At 41.4% G+C, this 27,829-nt stretch overlaps 2 protein-coding genes across 2 annotated transcripts; one reads left to right on the top strand and one right to left on the bottom strand.

Annotated features, from left to right (window-relative positions):
* Positions 1–810: 810 nt before the first annotated feature.
* LOC116862123 (HLA class II histocompatibility antigen, DP beta 1 chain-like) lies at positions 811–12,363 on the bottom strand. Its single transcript, XM_032849253.1, is given in 6 exon segments — positions 811–950; positions 1,987–2,097; positions 2,541–2,822; positions 3,977–4,153; positions 4,156–4,239; positions 12,306–12,363. Coding segments are annotated over 6 exon segments (723 nt in total). The 5' UTR covers positions 12,361–12,363; the 3' UTR covers positions 811–936.
* A 6,350-nt stretch (positions 12,364–18,713) lies between these two features.
* LOC116862144 (RLA class II histocompatibility antigen, DP alpha-1 chain-like) lies at positions 18,714–25,037 on the top strand (the record flags this gene model as incomplete). Its single annotated transcript, XM_032849284.1, has 4 exons — positions 18,714–19,023; positions 19,448–19,729; positions 19,949–20,095; positions 24,858–25,037. Coding segments are annotated over 4 exons (801 nt in total), but the record flags the coding sequence as incomplete, so codon positions are not given.
* Positions 25,038–27,829: the final 2,792 nt, after the last annotated feature.

Raw genomic sequence — 27,829 nt, 5'->3', positions numbered from 1 at the left:
ATGGACTCTGGGAAACAAACTGAGGGTTTTAGAGGGGAGGGAGATGAACCTGGAGGTGGGTATTAAGGAAGGCATGGATTGCATGGAGCAGGTGTTATATGAAAACAATGAATCATGGAACACTACATCAAAAACTAATGATGTACTGTATGGTGACTAAAATAAAACAATAAAAAAATTTTAAAAAATATGGTATACACTTGTCCTTGGCCCTTTTGGAACTGGATATATATTTCCTGACTCAGGAAGGGAAAGAATTTCGGGGGATCTGATAAACAGAGAGTCATGGGGTAAGTCTGTTTTTATGCCTTGATGTGAATAGTATAAAAAAAGAACTATAATATTAACATATTATACCTGTATACACAATTCTGATCTTCTGTTGGTTTTTACACTTGGAAAGCATATTCTTAGTGACTGACATACTTTATCACTTTATCAGTCCTGTATGAATGTCAAGTCCAAGCTCAGTGTCTTTTCCACATGGAATTTCTAGGGGTAATGGTTCCACCCTTCACTGGTAAGGATGCAGTATGAACTTGGTCATCTACAATGATATAAAGCAAATTTTAGGGGGTCCACTCTCAGTTGGCCTCCAGCTCAATAGGGAGAACTGATCACCATCAAGAAGTTTATTTCTCCATGACTGGATAAAACAAACCCTTCAACCATAAGCATGGCCCATGACCATCCACTTCCTCTCAAAAAGAAAGAAAAACAACATTCGATTTAGATGGTTTATGTTCCTCAGGAAAGGTCACTCTATAGAACTGGAAGAACTTGAGAAAAAGGAAGTACATTGAAATAAAATGCAGAGACTCAGAAACTGGCCTAAGGGGGCACAATTTAGCCATAATGTCCTTTCTGGATGTGGGAGGTTGTGGACAACAGGAATATCAGAACCACTTTTTCCAAGGCTACGTGTGATGTCTGAGATCAGTTCAGGAGCCCTGTGAAGAAAAAGAAGGAGGAGGAGGAGGAGGAGGAAAAGAGGAAGAAAATTATTATTCATTTATTTATATTTACTTTTAAAGATTTTATTTATTTATTTATTTGAGAGAAAGCACAAGTGGTGGGGAGGAGGAGGAACAGAGTGAGAGGGAGAAGGAGGCTCCCCACTGAGGCGGGAGCCCAATTCGGGTCTTGAGCCCAGGACCCCGAGATCATGACCTGAGCCAAAGGTAGATGCTTAACCAAGTGAGACTCTCAGGTGCCCCAGAAGAATTTAAAACAATCCAAGCTTAAAGTCTACATTTCCTTTCTGTCTAGAGTCCCAGGGGAGAAAAAAATTATAGCAAGAGGTTAAATGTTGACTTAATGAAAAATGGCAAAGAGTTTTTGGAGTTCCTTCAGCAGTGGGGCAAAGTCATGCTCTGTAGTCACACCCACTTAAAGAGGAACATAGGATCAAGAGTTGGGGCAGTTCGGCTCAATTTGAGAGAAAGGAGCAGCCTCAGACTTTCTCCTATTCTCCGGGCACATCCTGTGATCTATCCTGACTGAGCACAGCACACTCATTGAATGCTCCCAATCTCGTGTTGCAATGAAATGAATTACATCCAAGAAGGAAGAAGGGAGCAGAAATACCACCTGTTGGCTGAGGTCCCTGCCATCCTGAAATGAAAGTGAAAGGGAAGATGGATTGGTCATTGGGAGAGTAAGGAGCAATGACATCTTGGAAAGTTATCCAAACATTTCCACTGGCGTCCCCATGTCACTGGAAATGAAAGCAGGGCCCACTCTGCAGGTGTGAGTCCCCAGACCAGAGAGAACACCCTGAAGAACAGGGTATCTGGCGCCCTGTCTTAACGGACCAGATCTCTGGGCTACGCATCTTCCTCCCTACAGGGCTGTCTTTGCCTCATCAGAGTCTGATTTCAGTGGCCTCTTTTGCTCTGTTGTTTTGCTTTTCTGTGAAAACGTCCTCACTGAAGAATAGTGACACAGTGGAAAGACAGTATCAACCACTTTCCAGAAGTTTCTTACCTCTCTGGCTTCGAAAACGGAGGATGAAGCTTGCTCCGAGGGCGATGAGTCCTAGCACAAAGCCTCCGACTCCAGCCAGCATCTTGCTCTGGGCAGAATCAGCTTGTAGCCCTGGGGAGAACAGAAGTCAGGGTGACTCCCCGCCTCCATGTGCATCCACCCCAGGGCCCTGTCTGACACCTAGAGCCTGATCTAATCTAACACGGAGGGGAAAGGAAGGGGATAAGGCCAAGCATGGAGCCACTATGGAGAAGGAGTAGGTGTGGAAAGTACTCTAAAGTTGGGGCCTCAGAGTTCTGGCTTCCACAGGAGGAAATGCTGGTTTTAGGTCGGGCATTATTTGTTTTTTGACACAGAGAGATTTTTCAGATCCCCCCTCCTCCCGCCCAGGGCAGGATAAATGCGTGTGAGGATTGCCAGATTTCCCTGCTCCCAGCCAAGGCTGAGGCCCGTTAGGTTGATGAGGATCACAGGGTAGCGTTGTGCAGTGACACAAGACAAAATGAGCAGACCTCCGAGCCTGGAGCCTGGAGGGTCATCAGGGAGTAACTCACTCCACTCCACGGTGACAGGACTGTCCAGGCTGGGGTGCTCCACTTGGCAGGTGTAGACGTCTCCCTGCTGGGGGGTTATTTCCAGCATCACCAGGATCTGGAAGGTCCAGTCTCCGTTATGCATCAAGTTGGTGGATAAAACCCCAGCTGTTTCCTCCTGTCCATTCAAGAACCAGCAGACTTGGATGTGGCCTGGGTAGAAATCTGACACGTGGCAAACAAGCAGGTTGTGGTGGTGCGGGTGCCCCTTCTTAGAGGGGGAGACGTGCACTTGAGGCTGGACTGGGAGGGGAAAAGACACTTGTTAGGACAGCTGAGACAGCCAATGCAGTGCATTGAGCGGTTTTCTTGACAAACAGACTTCTCAGATGTTAAAGATGAATCCTATCCCCTAATAAGCTACTTAGAGGCAGGAGATGGGGAACCCCGTAGAAAAAAGGAATAAAACATTCAAATGTTCTAAGAATGACCTTGTCATACCCAATAATGCAAGAGCAAAGAAGAACAGGAGAGGGTCAGAGTTGGTGCTCTAGAACACTTCCGCCAGAAATGTAGGTGACAGTGACTAATATTCTTTGAGCAGAAATATTGGACCAGCAATGAGGCTACCTGAATTTACATTTTTCTCATCTTGTTCAAAAAGGTGTATAATCCTGCCAGATATTATCTTGGAATCAGAATATATTCAGCCCATAGATTTCCTCTGATCTAGCAGTCTGACATTCTCCCTTAAAAAAGAGGAGAAAATGGGATGCCTGGGTGGCTCAGTTGGTTAAGCATCTACCCTAGGCTGCCATCATGATCCCCATGAACCCTGGGATCGAGTCCACATAGGACTCCTTGTTGGGTGCGGAGCCTGCTTCTCCCTCTGCCTGCTGCTCCCCCTGCTTGTGCTCCAGCGCTCTTTCTCTCTGATAGATGATATATAGATAGATAGCTGGGAGAAGAAATAAAGTAGCTTGGTCTGTTCTTTTTTTTTTTAATTTTTAGATTTTTTATTTATATATTTGACAGATAGAGATCACAAGTAGGCAGACAGGCAGGCAGAGAGAGAGAGAGGAGGAAGCATGCTCCCTACTGAGCAGAGAGCCCAACGCGGGGCTCGATGCGGGGCTCAATCCGAGAACCCTGAGACCATGACCCGAGCCGAAGGCAGAGGCTTAACCCACTGAGCCACCCAGGCGCCCCAGCTTGGTCTGTTCTTGGTTTTAACCTGTCTCCGGGCTTCCTCTACCAGGAAAAAAAAGGGTTGTCGCAAAATCCGCAAACCCAATGCTGCTGGCTCTTTCCTGTCTGCCCAGCGGGGTAGTCTGGCCCCTTGCCTCGCTGGCCTGGCCCCTGGGCTCCGTGCGGACTCCCGGTCCCGGCGGCCGCTCCCGCCTCTGCAGCCCAAGTCCACCCCGTGCAGAGTGGCTGCTTCAGACCCGCCCTGTCACCTCGGCGCTTCAGCGTGAAACCCTCGTCCAGGTCGAAGTTGTGCTTGCACACGGAGTCCACGGCGCTCCGTCTCAGGTACAGGAGCTCCCTCTGGATGTTCCAGTCCCTGGCGGTTATGCGGCCCAGCTCGGACACGGCGACAAACACCCCCACGGCGCTGTCGAACTGGACAACAGCTCTCGGTTGTACTTGTATTGCTCCAGGAAGTGGTGCGTCCCGTTGAACTCCAAGCAGGTGCTCGGCCTCTGGTAGATGGAAAGCTCTGCGGGGAGTAAACCAGGAGGTGAATGGAAGAATGTGTAGGAGAGCGGCGCCTAGGTGGCTCAGGCCCTGATGCCAGAATCGGGGATCAAGTCCCCATCATGCTCCCCACTCAGGAGGGAGGCTGCTTCTCCCTCAGCCTCTGGCTACCCCTCCCCCTGCTCGCTCGCTCGCTCTCTCTCTCTCTCTCTGCCAAATAAATAAATAAATAAAATCTTTTTTAAAAAGTATGTATAGGGGAATATAATAATGAATATGGGGGTGAGGAAGCATTTCTTAAGCAAACATAAAATCACAAGGCTTTACGAATTACCTTAAAATTCAATGCTTCTGCTATGCAAAGGGCACCACTAAGAAGTTAAGAGACGGAATAAGAATACACTTGCAATGTCTAAAATTGACATGGGATCAGTATCTAAAATATATAAGCAATTCCTAAAAGAAACAAGCAAAATAAAGGACAGTGATAGAGAACTGGGTAAGGAGTGGGAATGGGAATTTATAGGAGAGGAAACTTGCAAGGCAGACTGCAGCTCACCAGTGGGAAGAAAATTCAGAAAGCAATGAGACTGAGATCTGTTAGAACACTTAGAGTCTGGATAGGTCCATGCTGGTGCTTGGCGGTGTGGAGAAAGCATCATATGGAGTGTAGCCGCCCACCCTCCCATGGCTAGGACACTTGGTCAATTTGAAGAGATGTATGCCATATGACTCAGCACTCCCACAACTTGTTAGATGTCTAGAATGTCCACACAGGTCCATAAAGAGACAAGTAGGGGTTGCGGCTGCCTGTGGCATTATTTGTGACACTGAGGAATTGGCAGGAATCAGTTGGTGTGATCATACCTGGGACAGCAAACACCTAAAGTCTGTTGTCGATGTGCACCATGGAATATTTTGTTAAAGATTTAATTAATTAGTTAATTAATTAATCTAGAGAGGAAGCATGAACAGCGGGAGGGCAGAGGGGCAAGGAGAGAGGATCCCAGACAGACTCCCCGCTGAGCATGGAGCTGGCATGGGGTTCGATCTCAGGACCTTGAGATCATGACCTGAGCTGAGATCAACAATCAGATGCGCAACCGACTCAGCCACCCAGGTGGCCCTGGATCATGGAGTGTTATGTAACCATTAGATGAAACCAAATGGTTGTACATTTTATAGTAGGAATATTAAAAATATAGGCACAAAAAATGCCTATCTTGAAAGAATGCATAGGAACAAAAACTATGTAGGAAACCCACTAGAGTGGGTGCATTCTCTGTGTATTTTAGAATCTTATCACAATGGTCCCATTAGGGACACGCAGACAATTTGATTTTTTCCCCCATGTCCTGTCCCGCTCTTTACACTTGAACATTTTAAGGCAAGTTACTCTTTTATTCATATTTGTATACAGCACCTAACCTAAGCCTTAGTAAATTAGTAAATCAGAGAATGAGCAGAAAATTGGTTTTGTTTTTTAACATGTTTCCAGCTTTACTGACATATATTTGACAATAAAATCATATATACTTAAGGTGTAAAACCTGATGGTCTGATATATGTGTACATTGTGAAATATTCGGAAGTCAATCGACATATTCATCATCTCATACAGTTACTAATTGTCCTTTTTTCTCCTTCTTTGGTGAGACCACCTAAGATTTCAAGTACACAGTATAATATTGTCAACTATAATCACATTGCTGTACACAGTTCTTCAGAACTTACCAATAACTGAAACGTAGTACTCCTTGAAAAATATCTCCCCATTTTCACCTCCCCCGGCTTCTGTAACCATTTCTATCATTTGACTATTTTAGATTTCACATATAAGTAAAATCATGCAGTATTTGTCTTTCTACATCTGGCTCATTTCACTGAACATAATGTCCTACAGGTTTATCCATGTTGTTGCAAATGTCAGGATTTCCTTCTTTTTAAAGGCTGAAGAGTATTGCATTGTGTATATATACACCATATTTTCTTTATTCATTCATCTGTTCTTGGACATTTAAGTTGTGTCCATCTATTGGTTTTGAGAATACTACTGAAATGAACACGGAAGAGCAGGTATCTTTTCAAAATCCAGATTTCATTTCTTCTGGATATATGTCCAGAAGTGAGATTGCTGGATCATATGGCAGTCCTATTTTTAATTTTTTGAGGCACCTCCATACCGTTTTCCATAGTAGCTGCACCAACTTACATCCTCACAGCTGTGTATCTGGTTCTCTTTTTGCCACATCCTAGCATCATTAATCTTCCACCTTTTGATTCTATCCATTCTAACAGGTGTGAGATGATACCTCACTGTGGTTTTAATTTGTATTAGTGAAGTTGATCATTAGTAAAGTGAATTAGTAAATTCATTAGTAATGTTGAGCACTTCCTCATATACTTGTTAACCACTATATGTCTTCTTTGGAGAAATGTCTACTCAGATCCTTTGCTGTTTTTTAAAATCAGGTTTTTTTTCTATTGAGTTACATGAGCTCCTGCATTTCGGATACGTGGTTTGCAAATACTTTCTCCCCATTCCATAGGTTACCTTTTCACTGTATTGTTTCCTTTGCTGTGCAAAAGCTTTTCAGTTTGTCTGTTTTTGCTTGTTGCCTGTGTTTTTGATGTTGTATCCAAAAAAAATCATTGTGTAGACCAGTGTCAAGAAGGTTTTCCTTTATGTTTTCTTCTAAGAGTTTTATAATTTTGGATTTTACATTTAAATCTTAAAATCAACTCTCAACTCAATTTTGAGTTGATTTTAGTATATGGTGTGAGGTAAGGGTCCTATTTTATTATTCTGCATGTGGATATCCAATTTTCTCAATATCATTTATTGAAGACTGTCTTTCCTTTATTGTATGTTCTTGGCACTCTTGTTGAATATCAGTTGACTGTAGGTATGTGGATTTATTTCTGGATGTCTATTATATTCCACTGTTGCCTATATGTCTGTATTTATGCCAGCATCATAGTGTTTTGATCACTGTAGCACTGTAATACATTTTGAAATCGGGAAATGTGATGCTGTGTTCTTGCTCAAGATTGTCTTGATCATTCAGGGTCTTTTGTAATTCCAAACGACTTTTAGAATTGTCCCATTCTATTTCTGTAAAGAATCCCATTGGGGTTTCGAAAGGGATGGCATAGAATCTGTATGTAACTTTAGGTTGTATGAACATTCTTCTAGGCCATGAACATAGATGTCTTCATTTTTCTGTGTCTTCTTTGATTTATTTTTACCAATTTTTCAGTAATTTCCATTGTATAAGGCTTACTTCTTTAGTTAACTTTATTCCTAAGTCTTTTATACTTTTTGTTGCTATTGTGTGTGATTGTTTTCTTTCTTTATTTTTGTGATTGTGATGGTGTGTGTGTGTGTGTGTGTGTGTGTGTGATTGTTTTCTTGACTTCAGTTTGGATAGTTCTTTGTCTGTGCATAGAAAGGTGATTGATGTTTGTATTTTGATTTCATATCCTGCAAATTTACTGGATTTGTTCTGTTTTTACTGGATTCGTTGGTATGTTCTAATAGTTTTTTTTGTTGAGTCTCAAGGGTTTTCTGTCTACCTGAACATGTCATCCACAAACAGGGATAATTCTATTTCTTCTTTTCTGATTTGGATATCTTTTTTTTTCAAGATTTTATTTATTTATTTGACAGACAGAGATCACAAGTAGGCAGAGAGGCAGTCAGAGAGAGAGGAGGAAGCAGGCTCCCTGCTGAGCAGAGAGCCCGATGTGGGGCTCAATCCCAGGACCCTGGGATCATGACCTAAGCCGAAGGCAGAGGCTTTAACCCACTGAGCCAACCAGGTGCCCCTGGATATCTTTTATGTCTTTTTCTTGTCTAATTGCTCTGTCTAGGATTATCTTACATTGAAAAGAGGATGCAAGAGTGGGCATCCTTGGCTTGAACCAGATTTTGGAAAGCTCTCAGTTTTCCCCCATTGATAAGATAGGCTGTGGGCTTTTCATCTATGGCCTTTATTGTGTTGAGGTTAAGGTCCCTCTACATTTTTGTTGAGAGTTTAATCATGAATGGATGTTGAACTTTCTCAACTGCTTTTTCTGTGTCTGTTGAGATGATCTTGTATTGTTTTTCCCTTTCCATTTGTTAGCATGGTGTATTGCATTGATTGATTTACTTGCTTATGTTCAACTCTGCTTGCATCCCAGGGATAAATCCCACTTAGTCATGGTGTATAATTCCTTTAATATGAATTTGGTTTGCTTGTATTCTTTTGAGAATCTTGAATATATATTCATTATGAATATTGGCCTGCAGTTTTCTTTTCTAGGGTTGTCTTTGTCTGATTTTGTTATCAGGGTAATGCTACCAGCAAAGAATTGATTATAAATTACTGGCTGCCTGGAATCTAATTGGGGCTCTACAGCTGCCTGTTGAAGGAGTCTTTAAATTGCAGCTTCTCTGTGTGACTTAAAGTGTATCATAAATGGAAAGTCCAGAATGAAATTTATCACACAACTGCCCAGACCACAGAAATGAGGACAGTGCTGCATAGCGGCAGAAGTAAAGGATATTTGAAGAATAGGTCAACACAAGGCTCACCCTGTGATTCCAGGGCTGAGCTCAGGGAGCCCAAGCTCCTTCCTCCATTCAGAAGTCTTTCTGAGTGGCTGTCAAAGGGCCTTAACAGGCCATCCTAACAGTAGGAAGAGGGTGTGAGGGGTCTGACCATCATCTCTGACTCTGCGGAGATGACAAAAGTTGATTTGGGTGGTCTCATCAGAGTCCTTGTCCTTCCTCAGGGCTCCACATGCCCCAACTTGAAGTTGCTCAACTGGTTGCTCAGGGAAGAAGAGAGACACCACACAAACCTCAGGGAGCCCTATACAACTTTAGGCTACAAGGGCTGTGCTGCAGTAGCACTTCATTTCTCTCAGCTCTCCCAAGCCTGTCTTCTTGCTCTGGGCTCTGCTCCTCAGCCTCTGAACCCGCGGCCCCATCCACTTTGGAGTCTGTGCTCTCTGTCTTCTATCAGCCTACTGCTGATACTGCTGCTCTACTCCCCCACATTGAACTCCATTTCCTGTCCCACTGAGAGTTTTCCCCAGTTGTTTTTCAATGAGGACACAGTTCTGTTAGTTCTGAATAATGGTGTCAATTTTTTTCTTTTTTTAAAGCAGTGGACTTTTTAAAAAATTCTGATGTAGTCCCAGTACTTTATTTTTGCTTTAATTTTCCTTGCCTCAAGAGACATCTAGAAAAATGTTGTTATGACTCTTGGTGGGAATGCAAACTTGTACAGCAACTGTGGAAAACACTATGGAGATTCCTCAAAAAGTTAAAAATAGAAATATCCTATGATCTAGTAATCACACTACTGGCTATTTACCCCCAAAATCTGAAAACACAAATTCAAAAGCATATATGCACCCCTGTGTTTAATGCAGCATTATTTATAATAACCAAATTATGGAAACAGCCCAAATGTCCTTTAATAGATGAATGGATAAAGAAAATGTGGTTTATATATACAATGGAATGTTATTCAGTAATAAAAAAATAATGAAATTTGCCATTTACAACAACATAGATGGAGATAGAATAATGCTAGGTGAAATAAGTCAGTCAGAGAAAGACAGATACCATCTGATTTCACTCATATGTGGAATTTAAGAAATAACACAAATTAACTAAGGATAAAAAGAGACAAACCAAGAAACGGACTCTTAACTATAGAGAACAAATGGGTGGTTTTCAGAGGGGAGAATAAGTAAAGGGGATTAAGAGTACATTTATCTTGATGAGCACTGAGTAATGTACAGAATTGTTGAGTCACTATATTGTACACCTGAAATAATATAACACTATGTGTTAATTGTACTGGAATTAAAAATGTAAAAAAACAGTAAAGCGATTGACTTTTTTTCATAATGAAATGTGAAATATTTCAAAATATTTCAAAATATCACAAAGGTCTCTCAAAACTGTTTCCTATGTGTACTTGAAAAATATTACAGATTTTCTAAAGCTCTTGAAAACATCTGAATTTTCTAAGGTAGAGCTTGAAAATTTCAGGTGTAAAATAAATCATCTTCCTAGATAGGACATATTAAGAATATGTAATTACCATAGGATACAAAGAAGGTAATGTGGACAGAACAATAACGATGTCCACAGACCAGCTGTGTGGCCTTGGGCAAGTAAAGCAACTTTAAGTTAGACTCAACTTTTTCAACTGTAAAAAAGAATGTTATTATTATTATTATTATTATTATTATTATTTACCTTGAAGGACTATGTTAAAATTAAATAAAATGTTATAAATAAAACCTAGAGCATAGTATCTGGCCCTGGTCACTGGAGGTTAGAGCCCTTCCCCTTTCAAGCTATGATGGCTTAGATTATGTGGAGAAAAGAGAAACACAAAGGACAGAACCCTAGTTCGTTCAGAATGGCTCAATCGGAGCTGCCCTTTGAGGCACAACATTAATGCTTTAAAAGGAGCATTTATTAACTTAATACTGATAATTTTTTTCTTCCCACCCCTTCTTTCACTTGGGAAGGGAGATAGAAGAAGTGGACTAAACAAAAGATTAAATCCCCAGATGTCTTCTGCCTCCCAGGTGTGTGATAGGATAGAGTCCCAGGCCTTCAATGCCAGAATGGTAAATGTCATGAACAAAGAATGTTTCAAGTGGCTATTGGAGCTACAGTTCTGTTTCATCCATGACTTGGATGCTTTCTTTCTCCAAAGTTTTCTTCATGACCCAATAGTCACTAGTATTTTCTCAACAACAGCAACATCTCCCCTTTTGTCTCTTTTTATTTTTGCTCTGTTGGAAGTTGAGGAAATCTTGAGGAGTTGGAGGCATAAGAAGTTGGAGGTATATGCCCAACACATTGAGTCCAAGTTTCCAGGACTCATATTTCACTCAATAATGAGTTCCTCAGCATCAAAACTGTGCAGAGTCCACCTGCTTGCTCCCCACAAGTGGTCTCTCTCACAAGGCAATGAGACTATATTCATTTCTCTTAAATCCGAACCCACTGGCTTCTTCATCTCATCCCACCCCTCCTACCACCCTACCACCCTCACTATTCACTGCAAAGGAGACCCCAGCTCTGTTTTCAATGTACTCATATCAGCACCACTGTCCCTGGGCCCCACAACAGCGTTGCCTCTCTGGTCACCTCCTGTGGGACACTGTCCCATCTCACCAGCTACTTCTACAGTTCCTCTGACTGTCTAGGACTCTTGCTTCTCCATTTCTTGTCTCATGGCAGGCATGAGAACGCAGCTGAGCTGCCCTGTCTAACTCTCTGTCCATCTGAGTAAGAAATGTCTGAAAATTTCCCTTCTCCCTACCTGAGAAATGGGTACATTGGGATGGAGTTTGAGCAGATGGATTTGGGAGTTTCAAATGCTTTATCCTTGGAAATTAAGGAAGGGACCTGAGAGTACCTGATCCTCAGGAGGAAGTGGGGTTGGCCTTATGGATGAGGATGAGGAAGTTGGGAAATTTTAACATAAAAAAATTCACTATTCTATCACAAATGGTCTTCTTCATGGTGAAGAAGAGGTCATTTCCTGTTTCCCACTTCCTCTCTGGCTTGTCCTGATGTGCCCTGATTCAATTCTTGATGTGAGGGACAATCAGCTGCACTGGTATCCTGTTGGTCTTAACCACAGCTTGTCCTCGTCACCCTCCCCTGCTGCTCTGGCCATCATTGGTTCCTCACTGGTTCCAATGATGGTTCCTGCCTGGTTCTGTGGAAGGGGCCCCTACCTGGAGTGCTGATTCTACAGGATGATCTTCAGATCTTGGACAATGTAGACTAACCCTAATTTTCCCTTTTGATCTTTGATGGATGTTGAAATGTCATTTTGATGACCCTTTTGTGAGAATCTTGTCCCTCCAAAATCACTCCAGACCACCAGGTACCATTGTCCCCATCACATGCACATCCTCATCTCCTTCTCTCTCTGGTGAGAATAGCAGCACTTGCACGATGTCAGAGCCCCAAAGTCTTTCTCAAGGTCTGGGCCCACATGGAAAACTCCCTCTCATCCTGTGAGCTAGATTCTCCAAGAAGAGCAGCTCTGCACTTACCTGGGGTGTCTCTGCTCTGAACCAAAGGGGAGCTCAGCATCACCAAGGACATCATGAGGGCTGCCATCCCTGCGACCTCAGTGATTCTAAGGATCACCATCCTGGAGCCTGAGAAAGGATGGGGGCTGAGACACTTGCAGTCAGAGCAGCTCTCACCCGATGGGCCCCACTCCTAAAATATCAGAGATGATGAGCTTAGACAGGCTTCCTTATTCCCTGGGTGTGGCCAGATTCTGAAAAAAGAACCAATAAGCAGGAATTGTTACTCACTAGACAGAAGTGTGGTATAAAGCACATGATTCTTTAAGATGTTAAGATTCACCAAAGACACTATAAGGAAAGGGATCTTCATTTTGAGCAACTGGGTGAGTCATAAGGCTTGATTTTTTTATATACTTTCCTCCTTAGGAACAGATCCCAAGGAATGTCATTTCCTTTCCATGGTGGAATGCCATCCCCCTTGTATGGACATGTTCTGGCACAGAGAAAGTCCTAAGTAGTGTGTTAATGACCTGGGGAGATTAAACTGCCCATCCCAGAATTCAGAATTAGCCCTGGGAGTTAATGCAGTTATGCAAAGTGTATGGTGTGGTTCCTCTCAGTGGCTCTGTAGCTTTTAGAGGAAAAAGGATATGGACTAAGGGTCTCTGGGTTTCATACCAGATAAGGCATGGAAGTAGGTGTACAACTTTACACAAATTACTTGCCTTTCTGGGCCACGATTTCTTCATTTTTGAGATGGGTTTGGTAGCACCTGCATATCAGTAATTCTTGAGGGTGAAATGGGAGCGCTGTGTAAAATGCCTTAGAAACTTACAGATCTGAGAGTTTTGAGTAGAGCAAGGAAGTTATCAAGAACCATTTTTTTTTCAATTCAACATACATACATATTTTTGGTAAATTTTCAACACCAAATAGTCCCGTCAAACAATACAGATAGTTCCTGAAATGAAGTGTATATACTCCTGAAATGTATAGTTCCTGAAATAAAGTACATATACTCCCACATAACTCACAACCTAAGAAAGACAATAACATAACAAATATAATTTCCAACAAATATATTAAGTACTTAAATATGGTGTTGATGAATTGAGTAAAAGCGTACAAAACACTTAATTTAGGTCTTCTATTAAGTATAAGGATGCATTATAGCGAAGTGGTCAGGCACAGGTTTAGAAAGCCCCTTTCTACTACTTCCATATTTTTTTTTAACCCTCTCTGACTTATTTCCTCTCACACAGAATGAAGATCATTATGTCATTGATTTATTGGGAAATCTAACTGGGATTATACTGAACATTTGTGACTCTCTTAAATCAAAGCCTCTCACATAGTAAGGAATCAAGAAATGTTAATTATTATAATGCAGGACTACTTCAGAACATGAGAAATTATTTATCTAATATATTATTTAATCCAGTAATATAAATTCTATAATTTTAACAATAAACACCAGAGGAATTTCTGCAGTTCCCCATCGCCTTAGTATATTTCCAAATCCCTCTGTAATAAAACAGGATATCATGGGGCACCTGGGTGGCTCAGTTGGTTAAGCGGCTGCCTTTGGCTCAGGTCATGATTCCAGGATCCTGGGGTTGAGCCCCACCTCTCCCTCTGCCTGCTGCTCTGCTTACTTGTGCTCTCTCTCTCTTATCTCTCTGTCAAATAAACAAATAAAATCTTTTAAAAAAAACCAGCATATCAGCAAAATATCTACTATTAGGCTTAATGTGAAATGATTAGGGAAATTGTCCTTAACATTAAAGTTTGAAGGTGCCTGGCTGGCTCAGTCAATAGGACATGTGACTCTTGATGTCGAGTTGTGAGTTCAAACCCCATGTTGGGCATGGAGCCTACTAAAAAAAACCCGACAAAAAACAGTGGGATGTAAATAAAGGTGTCTTATATCACCAAATTCTGTATAAGAAGAAATAAAAGAGTAATAATTAGAAATGAAACAATTAGGTATTTTTTGCCTTCTGTTTATCTCCCTGGAAACATCAAAGAATTCCTGTAAAATTATCAAAGGTATAAAATGGTAAATATAATATCATTTGATAACAAATGAATTCCTATATGATACTGAGAATCAACATGAAGGGACGCCTAGGTGCCTCAGTTGGTTAAGGGTCTGACTCTTGATTTGGGCTCAGGTCATGATCTCGGGGTCGTGAAATTGAGCCCCAAGTCAGGCTCTGTGCACAGAGGGGGTCGGCTTGAGTTTCTCTCCCTCTGCCCCTCCTCCCAACTCCTGCTCTCTCTCAAATAAATAAATAAGTCTTAAAAAAAAAAAGGAATTGATGCAGAGAAGGACAATTATCATACGGTTTCACTCATATGTGGAAAATAAGAAATAACACAGAGGACTATAGAGGAAGGGAGGGAAAACTGAATGGGAAGAAATCAGAAAGGGAGACAAGCCATGAGAAAATCTGAACTCTGGGAAACAAACTGAGGATTGAAGAAGGGAGTGGTGTTGGAGGATGGGGTAACTGGGTGATGGGCATTAAAGAGGGCACGTGATGTGGTGAACACTGGATGTTTTACGCAACTGATGAATCACTGAACACTATATCAAAAACTAAATATGTACCCATGTGTTGGCTAATTGAACTTAATAAAAAAAATGAACCGACGTGAAGTTTTGAAAAGTTATCCACTCACGAAGGTCACTAACCATAAAGAATACAAAGTCAACTTCAATGACATATTTCAAAACGATCTCAAGGGGAAGATAATTTGATTTGATCTTTTTGTTTTAAGTAGGATCCACACATAACATGGGGCTTGAACTCACTACTCTTTGATTAAGAGTTGCATGCTTCACCTGACCAGACCAGCCAGGACAGGAGGAAGATGGTTATGATGTCTCTATTGTAGTTTTTCCCCTCTTATTACCAAATCCCGAATAGGTTGGGACTCTCTGGGTCACATTGATCCTGGCAGTTTCCCACCTCCACTCCCAATGGTTCTGTCATTTTCTTTCCCAACCAGAGATGCCCCTTGTGACATTTTCTGGTTGGCTGAGCCCCACTGAGCAGTTTCACCTCCACTCTTTCTCCTTCCACCAGAAAGGGAAGTAAGTCCTGGACTCAGAGCTCCTCCCTGCCCTGATCTGCCTCATTCTCTCCTCACTGTCTGCCTCACAGGGGCCACTGCAGATGCACCTTGAAGACATAAGGAGCCGGTCCCAAGTCATGATCCTGGGAGCCATTGTCCTGGCTGCCCTGCTGAGCCCCCATGGAATTGAAGCCATTAGGGGTGAGTGCTCGGGTGGGCCAGAGAGGGTGGGAACTATAAGGAGATCTGTAGCCCACAGGTGCTGTTTTCTCTCTCATTTCTCCTCTTTCTTCCTTTTCTCTTGTGTGAGGTCTTTTGTTTTTTGTCTTTCTGACAACACTAAGAACCAGTGTTTATCAAACACTGACCAAGTGCCAGATCTCATTTCATTTTCACAACAGTCTTTTCAGGAGGGCATTTATTACTCTCATTCTAGAAATGAAAAGACTGAGATCTAAGAGATGTCTCAGGAACCCCATGTCACAGAGCCCATGAGTGAGAGCCATGGCTCTTCATCCTCTGGAGAGCATCTCTCTCTGTTGCTCTTAAAGTCCAGAAGTAAACTTCTTGTAATTGGAGTCTGCGATGCTTGTTTTTGCTTTTTCCTGCTTCATTCAGTCCTCAGCTTGCTTCATTCTCCCTTTTGTCTCCTCACATCTCTGATGCTGCGAGAGTGGCATCCTTACAAAGAAAACCACTGGTTACTTCTCTGTATATTTTACCTGTGTCACTAGTAATTTTTGCGACGTGACCATTTCCTCCTTCCTGGAATCTTTCTCTTGTTCTTTGTCTTTGAGGAGCGCACTTCCTCCTTGTTCTTCCTACTCATTAGTCCTCTCCCTTTCAGCCTTAAAAAAAATTTATTTAAGTGACCTCTACACCCAACATGGGGCTCGAACTCACAACCTGGAGATTAAGAGTCACATGTTCTTCTGACTGAGCCGCCCAGGTGGCCCCAGCAACCTTTTCTAAATGTCCATGTTTGTCAGGATGCAGGACCACACACTCTGACCCTGCTATGATGACTTTGTACAGTTATTGGGTGACTCAGTCCAAGCTTATAACTTCATCTACCATGAGGACTCCTAGTGTACATTACTAGCCCAGTCTAGCTTGAGATCCATCCATTATTTCAAAGACCCTCAAATTAACTCCACTTTGTCTCCCAGAAATTAAACTCATTATGTTCCCCAAAGAATGTTTTATCTTCTCTCACTTCCTTCTCCTTCATTACTTTTCCTGTCACTGATGCCACAATTCTCCACATTGCCCAGGTATTCTGGACTCCACTTCATATCCCTTCTTCCACCATGGCACTTAATGATTCCTGTGGCTTCTCGTCTCTCCAATGCCATTCAAACCCATCCTTCCTTCTCCTCACCCCATGCTGTTGCCCCTTCTACACCCTCATCACTTTCCACTTGTTTGCTGAAGAGTCCTGCTGGTCTCACTTACAAACGAGCCTCTTCCAATCTATCTTCCCTATAGCTGTTACCTTCAAGTAGAAATCTTATTGTTGCCATCTTGATTAAGATCCCTCTATGATTTCCCTGGGGCTGTGGATCAAATCCAAACATCTGCAATTAGCATACAAGGCAGGTCCCAGTGTAGCCCCTCCATATCCTTTGAGCTTCAGTGGTATCCAAGGACTCTGAGTCCTCCAAGAAGTCCCATGCTTCTCTGCTCCTGTCTCCTGTGAGAGATGCCACTTCCCTCTATTTCTGCTTTGCTATCTCACATAGAGACCATCTCTAGGAAGTTTACTTCAATCTCATTCCAATGCTCTCCTTTTGCTCCCAAGTAGCATCTGCATACACCTTGTGATAATGCAGCAGTGATGAAACCATATATATACTAATTGTCTTTTCTTTGTCTCTCTCATTCTTTGGATTTCAAGTAGCTTGAAGACAAGGACCATGTCTTCTGAGTTATATCTTTAAGTGCCTGGAGAATGAATAATGGCTCATAATGAAGGCTTTTTTGACTAAATGAAAATGAACATCTGTAAGAGTGTAATTTGCTTCACAGTGCACAGGCTGTTAATTTCAAGAATTTGGAAAAACAATAAAAATAAGATACCCTAAGGTGAACAAATTATGTCCATATAGCCACGTCTATACTGTCTTTTCTTTTTCTTTCATTTTTTCTGTAGGTGAGTGATTTCCCCCAAGCATTTGTGTGAGACAGTGAATCCTGTCACTAGAAGTGTCCAAAGAGAGGATTAGTTCTCTTTGTGTTGGAGCTGCAGGGCGAATCTTTCAATCAGGAGTTGGACCAGTGAGCCCCAGAGTGTCACTTCCTCTTGGCTCCTATCTTTTTCTCAGCCCCAAACTCTCTCATTTTTATTGTTTTACTGTAATACTAATAGATTTTTTCTGTTGTCAATCTCCCTTCCTTCCTTCCTTCCTTTCTGGAAAAGGTAGACTTTTAATAACTGCTTTTATTACCAGGTTGAGTCATGTAGTTACAAAGTAGTTAGAAATTTCTGAAAGGGTATTGTTGCTGCTGTTGTTGTTTTTAAAGCTCATTCTTACATAAATAATATCTAGTACTTCATTGGGACACTACTGTTCAAACCTTCGCTGCTTCTTACACATCAGGTAAAACAAAGATGCTATCCCATAGGAGTTTCAAATCCAACAACCTTTATTTCCAAGGAAAATTACCTTTAACAACATAAAGTCAACAAGAAAATTTGTGAATGTTGTGTGAATGATAACATTTTAAAATTTGATTTGCCTTAAATGAAAGTGTTGTGGACAAAATTACATAATCTACCATGTTTATTCTAAAACTAAAACAGTAACTGGAAGCCTATAAATGGCACCAAGACTCTGGACACCTTTTTATTTCCTTTGCAATTTAAAAAAAAATTTCCACTCTGATGGAATTTTATTTCACTCTCCCCTCTCCCCTTACCCATTCTGTGGCTTTATCACTAATTTTATATGTCTGGTCTAACAAGGATTCTGAGATTATTGTGCATGTGGGTGAGGAGATGACTCAATCTTGACTCTACCAGGAGCTGTGCTACCCTGGGCCAGTTACTTAACCTCTGTGGGCAGGTCCTTTACATGCAAAAGAATGCTTCACGTGGAGGTGTGAAGATGCAAAGAATAGATCAAACACATAGTAAGTCCTCCATAGATATTACTTTATTATTGTGTTCAGTGTGACTGTTATTGTACTGGAGTGATGGATGCTTAAGTTTTCAGGGACAAGGGAAACAACCTAAATTCTCAGTAAGTCATTTCTCTCATTGCTTCTTCCCATTTCTTTTTTTGTTTGTTTGTTTTTTCATTTCTCATTTTCTGTATTATTCATTCATGTTATTACTGTTTGCTTCCTGTGTTCTGTTTACTCTCCCACATAATCACCTGTTCTCTAATCTCCCTTCTTCTTCAAGCAGGGGGCCATGTGTCAGTGTATGCCGAGTTCGTCCAGACACACAGACCCTCTGGAGAGTACATGTTTGAGTTTGATGGGGATGAGCAGTTCTATGTGGACCTGGATAAGAAGGAGACTGTCTGGCATCTCCCAGATTTTATTCATGCCTTCGACTTTGATGCTTGGAGAGGTATTGCTGACATTGTTGTGGCAAAGAAGAACTTGAACAACCTGATCCAATGGTCCAACCACACGAGGGCCACAAATGGTACTGCTTGCTCTTGCTTGTTTCTGTACAACCCACCTGCAGGGCTGGGAAAGTCCCTCTGCTGCATAGAAAATGGGAGACTCAGATGTCCACTCATGAATGAAACTCTCCTCATGAATGAATGAATTCATGAATGAATTCATGAATGAGTGAATGAATGAATGAATTCAGCCCACAAGCTGGGTCCTTAGGTCATCAAAAGAATCATTTTCTTCTTATTCAAGAACAATGTTGGGCTGGGGGAGGCCAGTTAGGAACATGAGAAGCTATGACTTTGATCTGGGAGTCAGTTGGTGGGAGAGATGGACCAGGGATTGGCATGAGAGAGGTGGCCCCTAACCTGGAGACTATAGGGGTTATGTTGGTGGAGATCTTTGAGATTCAGTCAAAGGCAGCAGACTTAACAGGTCCTGTCTCTTCTCAGAGCCACCTGAGGTGACCGTGTTTCCCAAGGAGCCTGTGGAGCTGGGACAACCCAACACTCTCATCTGTCATGTGGACAAGTTCTTCCCACCTGTGCTCAATGTCACATGGCTGCGCAATGAGCAGATGGTCACTGAAGGTATAGCTGAGACCATCTTCCTGCCCAGCACAGAATTTAGATTCCACAAGTTCCACTACTTAACCTTCCTTCCCAGGGCTGAAGATGTCTATGACTGCAAGGTGGAGCACTGGGGCCTGGATCAACTGCTCCTTCAGCACTGGGGTACAGAGCCCTGTCCCTTTGCCAGCGCTGTCCTGACACCATCTTTATTTCCAGGATCCATCTCTCTGCAGAACCTTCTTTCCTTAATCTCATGTGTCTTACTGTCACTTTATCCAGACTTCACTGGTGATCTCACAGTTTCTAACTCTTCATACTGCTACACCTGAGCCAGCTCCTGCTTTCCATGCCTTCTAACTCTGTCTTTCCTTTGTGCCCCAGAGGCCCAGGAGCTGATCCAGGTGCCTGAGACGAAGGAGACTGTGGTCTGTGTCCTGGGTCTGGTGGCAGGCGTGGCAGGCATCATCACTGGCGTCATTGTCCTGAAGACCAGGCGGCCTGACAGCATCCCTGGGTGCAGGGGCTCCTGTGAGTTTTCCAGAGCTGGTATGCACAATGCAAAAGGGGAGGCCACAATGCAAAAGGGGAGGCAGCCCAGTGTGTGGGGTGGATGAGAAGGAGAAACACTTCAATAGGCGTTCTTTGAGCACTTTGTTATTTCTGAATCACCGGCTAGAGGAAAACAATACAATGATAAGACCGTCAGCTGAGTTGCTTACTACTTACCAGGCCCTATTCTATTTGCTTCTTATGTATTCACTTACTTATGTCTGGAAGTTGGTACCATTATTTCCTCATCATACAGAGGGGAAGCAGACATGAAGGGGGTGAATGAGGCTGTCCAAGATCACCCAGTTTGAAAGGTACAGAGTCTGGATTTGAACTCAGCCCTTGGGACTTCTGAAGCTCAGTTTTATCCAATATGTAGATTATATATGTCATCTGCAGTCATTTTATCGCTCCCTGACAATCTTCATTCATAACCTTGATTTTCTTCTGTTGTCATAGTGATGTCTATGAACCTCCAATACTGTGTTAAACATGTGTAATTATTAAAGGACATCCTACCTTTTGCATAATCTCAAAGGGAATGCATTTAATTTCTCCATAAATACATATGCTATAGATTTTTGGTTAATAAGCTTTACCATATGGTAAAATTGACCAAATTGTTTATGCAGTTATTGAGTTGAATTCAGTTGAAATTAATACAAATGTTCTTTTCTGGTTTACTGAATTTTTTTTTATCATATTATTGATTTTCTGACATTGAGACTTCAGTGCATTTCCTAGCTAGGTGTTTTGTGTGGTCTCAGCCTCTCCATGGTGATGTGACCAGCTAAGAATGCCTGGAGAACTCAACTGGGTCCCTATTACTTGTGGAGAGTCCCTACAGGCATTTCCCAGACAGGCCTTGTGGTTCTTATGACCGCAGGACACTCTTCAGTGACAACCATCAGGGACCTTTGAGAAAAACAAGATATATTAATTTATTACTCACAAGTCCTGGAGGTTACGTGGCCTGACCAGAGCCACACAGTGAAGTTGTCGGGGGTGGGAGAGACCTGGGGATCTGCCATAATTCGGGTTGGGGAAGGGGTGCCTCAGATTTCACAGGGTCACGCTTTATTGGTGAATTTAAAATGTAAGAACTGGAGTTAAAGCACAAGAAGGGAGAAGCAGGTTCACTCAAGCAGTTTGTTATCTAGGTCACCCAAGACTTTCTAAAAGGGAAACATCATGGGGGCAGGGCAAGGGGGTGTAGCCCGGCTTTTTACTTTTTATCTAATTGTATATCAGGCAATATGTTTCCTTTAGATGTATATCTTTGAGATGGATGCCTTGGCAATCAGGCAGGCACTGACATTACAATAAAATAAACTAATAGCCATGCACTTACACTGTCCTAGTACAAATCTTATTTGATGGAAATGAATCATGCTTGTAATACATTGTTGGACTCAGTGACATGGCTGACATTAATCCATAGTTTTCTACTCTTGTACTATCCTTAGCTGGCTTTGAAAATAAAGGTGCATCGGCCTCATAAGATGATTTGAAAAGCTTTTGTTCTTTTCTGTGTTCTAGAATGACATGTGCAAGAGAGGAACGATTTGTTTTTGAAATATCCTAGTTGCCACATTAGGACAGGTGCTGTTGGGAAGGTGTTCTTTGCTTTCCAAGCCGGTGTCTTTGATGCTCCTGACTCTATTCCAGGTTTCTACTACTCCCTGTAGTTTTGACCTTTTTATCTTTCTAGAAGTGTATCCATCTAATCTAAATTTTCAGATTTATTGCAATAGAGTTGATCATAACAAACTTTTTTTCATTTAAAAATGTCTGTGTATATAGTTGTTTCTCCTTTTCATTCTGAATCTCCTACATTTTCCTTAATGGTTTTGCCAGATGAGTCTATCACTAAATCAAACTTTGATTTTGTTTATCTTCCCTACTTTTTGTTCTCTAGTTCACTGAATTCTGCCCTTGTCTTTATTATTTACATTTTTTTCTTTTGCTCTTTTTCTACTTCCCCATTCTTTAAATGGAAATGATTATCACGTTTGTTTTCAGGCTTCCTTTCTTACTACATTTGTTTAAAAGCTAGACATTTCCTTCTAGGCACTACTTTTGATATACAGGTTGTCACTGAGTACCGAGTGTTTCATCATTTAGATTTTCATTCCTATCATTATTTAATTGCATGTTTGGGGTATATGGAGTTCATTTGTTTATTCTTTTTCATCAGTTTAGAATTCAATTGCATTATGGCCAAAGAACATATTCATGATATGATATTCATTTGAACACACTGAGGTTTTCTTTGTTGCTTAATGAATGTTGTTTTCATAGATGTGCCATGTGAGCTTGAAAACCATGTGAATGTTGTCAGTTGTGGAAATCTCTATGTAGTTATTTGAGCCTTTTACTTATATTATTTAGATCTTTATTTTTACTTGTATTATTTAGATCTTTATATCTTTGTTTACTTTCTTTTTGCTTCTGCACTTAGTTTTTGAGGATATGTTAAAATCTGCAGTTTAATTTGAAGATTTTTAATATTTAGAGTCTTTCTCCACATATTTTGTCATTTGTTGCTCTTGTATTTTGAGGTTTTATTTTCAGGGAAATATATGTTCATGTTCATTGCAGTTTCTTGCCCTAGTTTTTTCCACTTGTCTTTAATTCTCTTTTGGCAGATGTGAGATTTGTGATGTCAGTTATCTTTGTTTATCTGCCTGAAGTGTCTTTTTTGATTATTTGGTTTTGACCTTCAGTATTCATGTATTCTGTCTGACTTTGTTAGACTATGTAGAAGGTACAATTTGAGAGGCTCTTCTTTTTAATTGGTTGGTTAGCTCATTCAATTAATTGCAATTATTATTAAGTTAAAAATTTACTATCATATTATTAAAATGTTTTATTTAATATACTTTATTCTTGTTCATTTTTCTCATCTCTCATTCCTAAAGGCTAGGCCAAATTCTGTTACTATAAAAGTTGTATTTTCTAAATGTACTCATGAAATGGTTTATCTTAATGCTCTTAATTACATCAGTTAGAACACTGACAAATCCCTCTATTCTTCCTGCCCCACAAAAGAGACAAGCACTTTGCAGTATTTTTCGTTTCTCCCTATTATCACTACCTAGGATTTCCTTTGTGTTAATATTAATCACATTTTTAGTTTTCGTTCATTTTAAATACATTTTTCTTTTTTAAAAAAGATTTTATTTATTTGTGAGTGAGAGAGAGTGCACAAGCAGGGGGAGTAGCAGGCAAAGGGAGAAGCAGGCTCCCTGCTGAGCAAGGAGCCTGATGTGGGACTCAGTCCCAGGACGCTGGGACCATGATCCAAGCCAAAGGCCGGCGCTTAACTGACTGAGCCACCCAGGCATGCCACATTTTTCTTACTTTAAAAAAAATTTAGCCTCTGCTTTTTAAGATAACAATAACTTTTTAAAATTATTTGATCTTTCTTATTTTCCACATCTCTCTTAGATGTGTTTCTCTTTTTTGGGGGGTGCTTTTTAAAAAAGTATTTTAGGGGAACCTTGGTGGCTCAGTCAGTTAAGCATCTGCCTTCAGCTCAGGTCATGATCCCAGGGTCCTGGGATTGAGTCCCACATTGGGCTCCCATCCCAACAGGGAGCCTGCTTCTCCCTCTGCGTCTCCTCACACTTGTGATCTCTCTCTCTCTGTGTCTCAGATAAACATATAAAATCTCTTTAAAAATTTTTAAAAAGTATTTTTAAAGTGTGTCAAATAAAGTCTTTTAAAATTTATTTAAAAAGCATTTTAAAAGTGTTTTTTTTTTAAATAGCAAAGCATCTAAGGTTGAAATGTTTGAAAGTATTCATGTATTAAAATGACTGTGTGTTGTGGGTATATATTTTGGGATTGAAAGTTCTTTTTCTCCAGTTCTATGCAAGTAACATCCCATTAAGTGCTGCTGTTGATAGGAGTGATGTTTATTAATTCTTTTCCAGATCGATCTGCTCTTGTTCTTTTATCAGTGGAACTGCTCACTCTGCAAGTGTTGAGAATGGTTTTTTTGAGAATTTTTTTTGTCTTTGAAGTTCTTACAGTTTTCTTATAATGTATTAAATGTGTGCTTTTTAAGGAGACATGTTTTTTAAAAACTCTATTTGTCATCAATGTACCATGTCAAACTAAGTCATTTCATCTTTCTATAAAGCCTAGAAATCTATTCTTTTTTCCAGACATTTCATCTCCTTTTACTATTTCCCTCACTTCCTAGTTGGGGGGGGGGATTAGCAAGATGTCAGGATGTCCGCATTGATCCTCCATGTCTCACAGTTTTTCTTTTATGTTTCCTCTTGTTTAAACTTCCACACTGCCCTTGAGAGCATTTCTCAGTCTGACCTCTTGTTTATTAATTATTATTCAGTTGCAGAAGTCCCACTAATTGTTTCATCTAAATATCCTTTATTCCAACCATTATTAAAACTCAATATTTCTGCTTGATTCATTGGTTCCTTTTTTTTTTTTTTTTGCCTCAAATTACTAATATCCTTCTTTGGCTCTCTTTTTAAACCCTTTTACTGTGAATGAGCAGATGTATGTAAGAAATATACAAAACATTAATGTACAGCCAATGATTATCAAGCAAACACCCATGTAACTAGTACCTTGGTCAGGGAATAGAACATCACCAATGTCCCAGAGGCCCTCTTTAGGGTCTGGGGGGACCTAAAAACCTGGTCTTTAGGGATTGAGGATGCAAAGTTAAATAGGGAGTTGTAACCCCACTGTGTTTGTTGTATTGCAGGTGACAACTCTTATGAGACGGAAGAGGACATAGGGGAATGCCCAGCAACAGATCTACTTTAAAGCTCCAGTGCCTCTGAATGTCTGTGCTCCTCAACACCAATGATCGATGTCCCCAAAGACCCCTCCAATCCCTGCCTGTCTGTGATCCTACTCGCACTTAGCACCTGCGAAGGGCCTCATACATAGAAAGTACTCAATAAATGCTGAAAATTGATGTATGGTGACAATTTAATCCCCACACTGGATGGTCTATAGGCCCTGGTTTCCTCTGAGACTCCTCCCTACAGAGCATCCTTTCTAAGTAATTCCGAGGACCAACAAATACCTGTGTGTGTTAGACATTTTTGGTGCCTTCTTTGTGACTCCCAGGCCTTTCCTCAGTCTCGTATCTTCGGTTCCCTAGGAGCACATACCTTGGACCTGTAATGTGGATGTAGTTATTGCAGTTCCTGAGCCTGTCAGGCTTAGAGAATGTTTGCTCTGCCTGGTTACTTCCCTAGTCTACAGCATTGGGTTGAGGACACAAGGATGGTTGGTGTCACCATGGGGTTGATTTACTCGGAACTATTCATCTCACTTTCTCCATCTGCTGTGAACCTCCTTAGTTCACCCCCTTTTATTTTACCCAGAATTCTGACCACTTCTGGACTCTGACCCCCAGGGTTTCTCTCCTCCTCCAGGCAGCAGAAAAGATCCATTTTCCTGTTTTGCAGGAGTTTCCCATAGTAAAGTTAAGCCTTTAGTGACTTCATGTCTTCTTTTCTACTACGTCATACTGTACCCCATCCACTCGTCCTCCACGTTTAAGTAAAATTTTACTTAATTTTACTTATTTATTTATTTAACTTTATTTTTACCTTTTTTTAAACTTTATTTTTACTTTATTCCCCCCATATTTTTTCAGGGGTACCTGCAACCATCTTTGCAGATCCCAGCATGTTAGCTGGTTTACTGATGTCTGAATCTCAATTGTCAATTAATGTCATGTCTCCTGCAGGGTCTCTGGGGCTGGAGCAAAGTATGGGGATATGGATGAGTATCTGTTTCAGATGGAGAGTTGTTTTTTGTTTTTGTTTTTGTTTTTTAAGATTTTATTTATTTATTTGACAGAGAAAGATCACAAGTAGGCAGAGAGGCAGGCAGAGAAAGAAGAGAAGAGAGGAAGCAGACTCCCTGTCCAGCAGAGAGCCCGATTCGAGACTCGATTCCAGGACCCTGAGATCATGACCTGAGCTGAAGGCAGAGGTCTAACACACTGAGCCACCCAGGTGCCCTCAGATGGAGAGTTTTAACATAAACTGCTCACCATTTTATTACACATGGCCTTGGTGGTGAACTGAAACTAGAAATTAAGAGGTACTATGAGGACTTGATACAGAAACCTAGAAGTTATAATATAAAATTATGCATAATGGGCAGCTTGAGGAGATGTCACTTCCTGTTTCTTGCTTCCTCTCTGGCCCCATCCTAATGTGCTGGATGAGGGAGTTCTGGACATGGGGGATGTGGGGATGTGGCCAGCTGCAGTATGTAACCTATGGGCCTTAACCATGGCTTGCCCTCATCACTCTCCTCTGCTACTCTGGCCATCATTGGTTCCTCACTGGTTCCAGTGATGGTTCCTGCCTGGTTCTGTGGAAGGGACCCTTACCTGGAGCACTGATTCTACAGGGTGATCTTCAGATCTTGGACAATGCAGACTAACCCTAATTTCCCTTTTCTGATTTTTTAAAAAAGGTTTTATTTATTTATATGACGGAGAGAGATCACAAGTAGGCAGAGAAGCAGGCAGAGAGAGAGAGAGAGAGGGAAGCAGGCTCCTTGCTGAGCAGAGAGCCTGATGCGGGACCCAATCCCAGGACCCTGAGATCATGGCCTGAGCCGAAGGCAGAGGCTTAACCCACTGAGCCAAGGTGCCCCCTTTTCTGATCTATGATGGATGTTGAAATGTCATTTTGATGACCCTTTTGTGAGAAACTTGTCCCTCCAAAATCACTCCAGACAACCAGGTACCATTGTCCCCTTCACATGCACACCCTCATCTCCTCTCTCTGGTGAGAATAGCAGTGCTTGCATGATGTCAGAGCCTTAAAGTCTTTCTCAGGGACTGGGCCCACATGGAAAACTTCCTAAGGTCGTTCCCCTGAGCTGGATTCTCCAAGGGGAGCAGCTCTGCACTTACCTGGGGTGTCTCTGCTCTGAACCAAAGGGGAGCTCAGTATCACCAAGGACATCATGAGGGCTGCCATCCCTGCAACCTCAGTGATCCTCAAGACCACCATCCTGGAGCCTGGGAAAGGATGGGGGCTGAGACACTTGTAGTCATAGCAGTTCTCACTCAATGGGCCCCACCCCTAAGATGTATTAATATATTAATTTATATACTATATACTATAATATTAAAATACTAAAGAAGATGAGCCTGGATGGCCTTCTATAGCCCCTGGCTGTGGCCAGATTCTGAAAAAGGAACCAATAAGCAGGAATTGTTACTCACCAGACAGAAGTGTGGTATAAAGCACATGATTCTTTAAGGTTAAGATTCACTGAAGACAGTATAAGGAAAGGGATCCTCATTTTGAGCAACTGGGTAAGTCATAAGGCTTGATTTTTTAATAAACTTTCTGCCCTAGGAACAAATCTCAAGGAATATCATTCCCACTTCATGGTGGAATGCCATCTGCCTTGCACGGACATGTTCTGGGACAGAGCAAACCCTGAACAGTGTGTTAAAGATCTAGGGGGATTAGACTCCCTACCTTTAAACTCTGGGGTCCATCTTTTCTTTGCATTTCAATATTTTTGGGGGGGCAGAATTTGTAAAAACCAAATGATCCCTTGCTCACTTACAGGTGGTTCCTGATATGTATTCCTGATTTTTTTTTTTTTTTAACTCACTGTGACTAGTTTCCTCTTGTGTTGAACAGAGATTATTATGGAGCCTATGTCATTGGTTTATTGGGAAATCTA

Source organism: Lontra canadensis, unplaced genomic scaffold, assembly GCF_010015895.1.
Source record: "Lontra canadensis isolate GAN:19392208 unplaced genomic scaffold, GSC_riverotter_1.0 scaffold222, whole genome shotgun sequence".
Lineage (NCBI taxonomy): Eukaryota > Metazoa > Chordata > Mammalia > Carnivora > Mustelidae > Lontra > Lontra canadensis.
The sequence above is the reverse complement of the archived record's forward strand: the minus strand, read 5'-3'. Positions and strand labels throughout refer to the sequence as shown.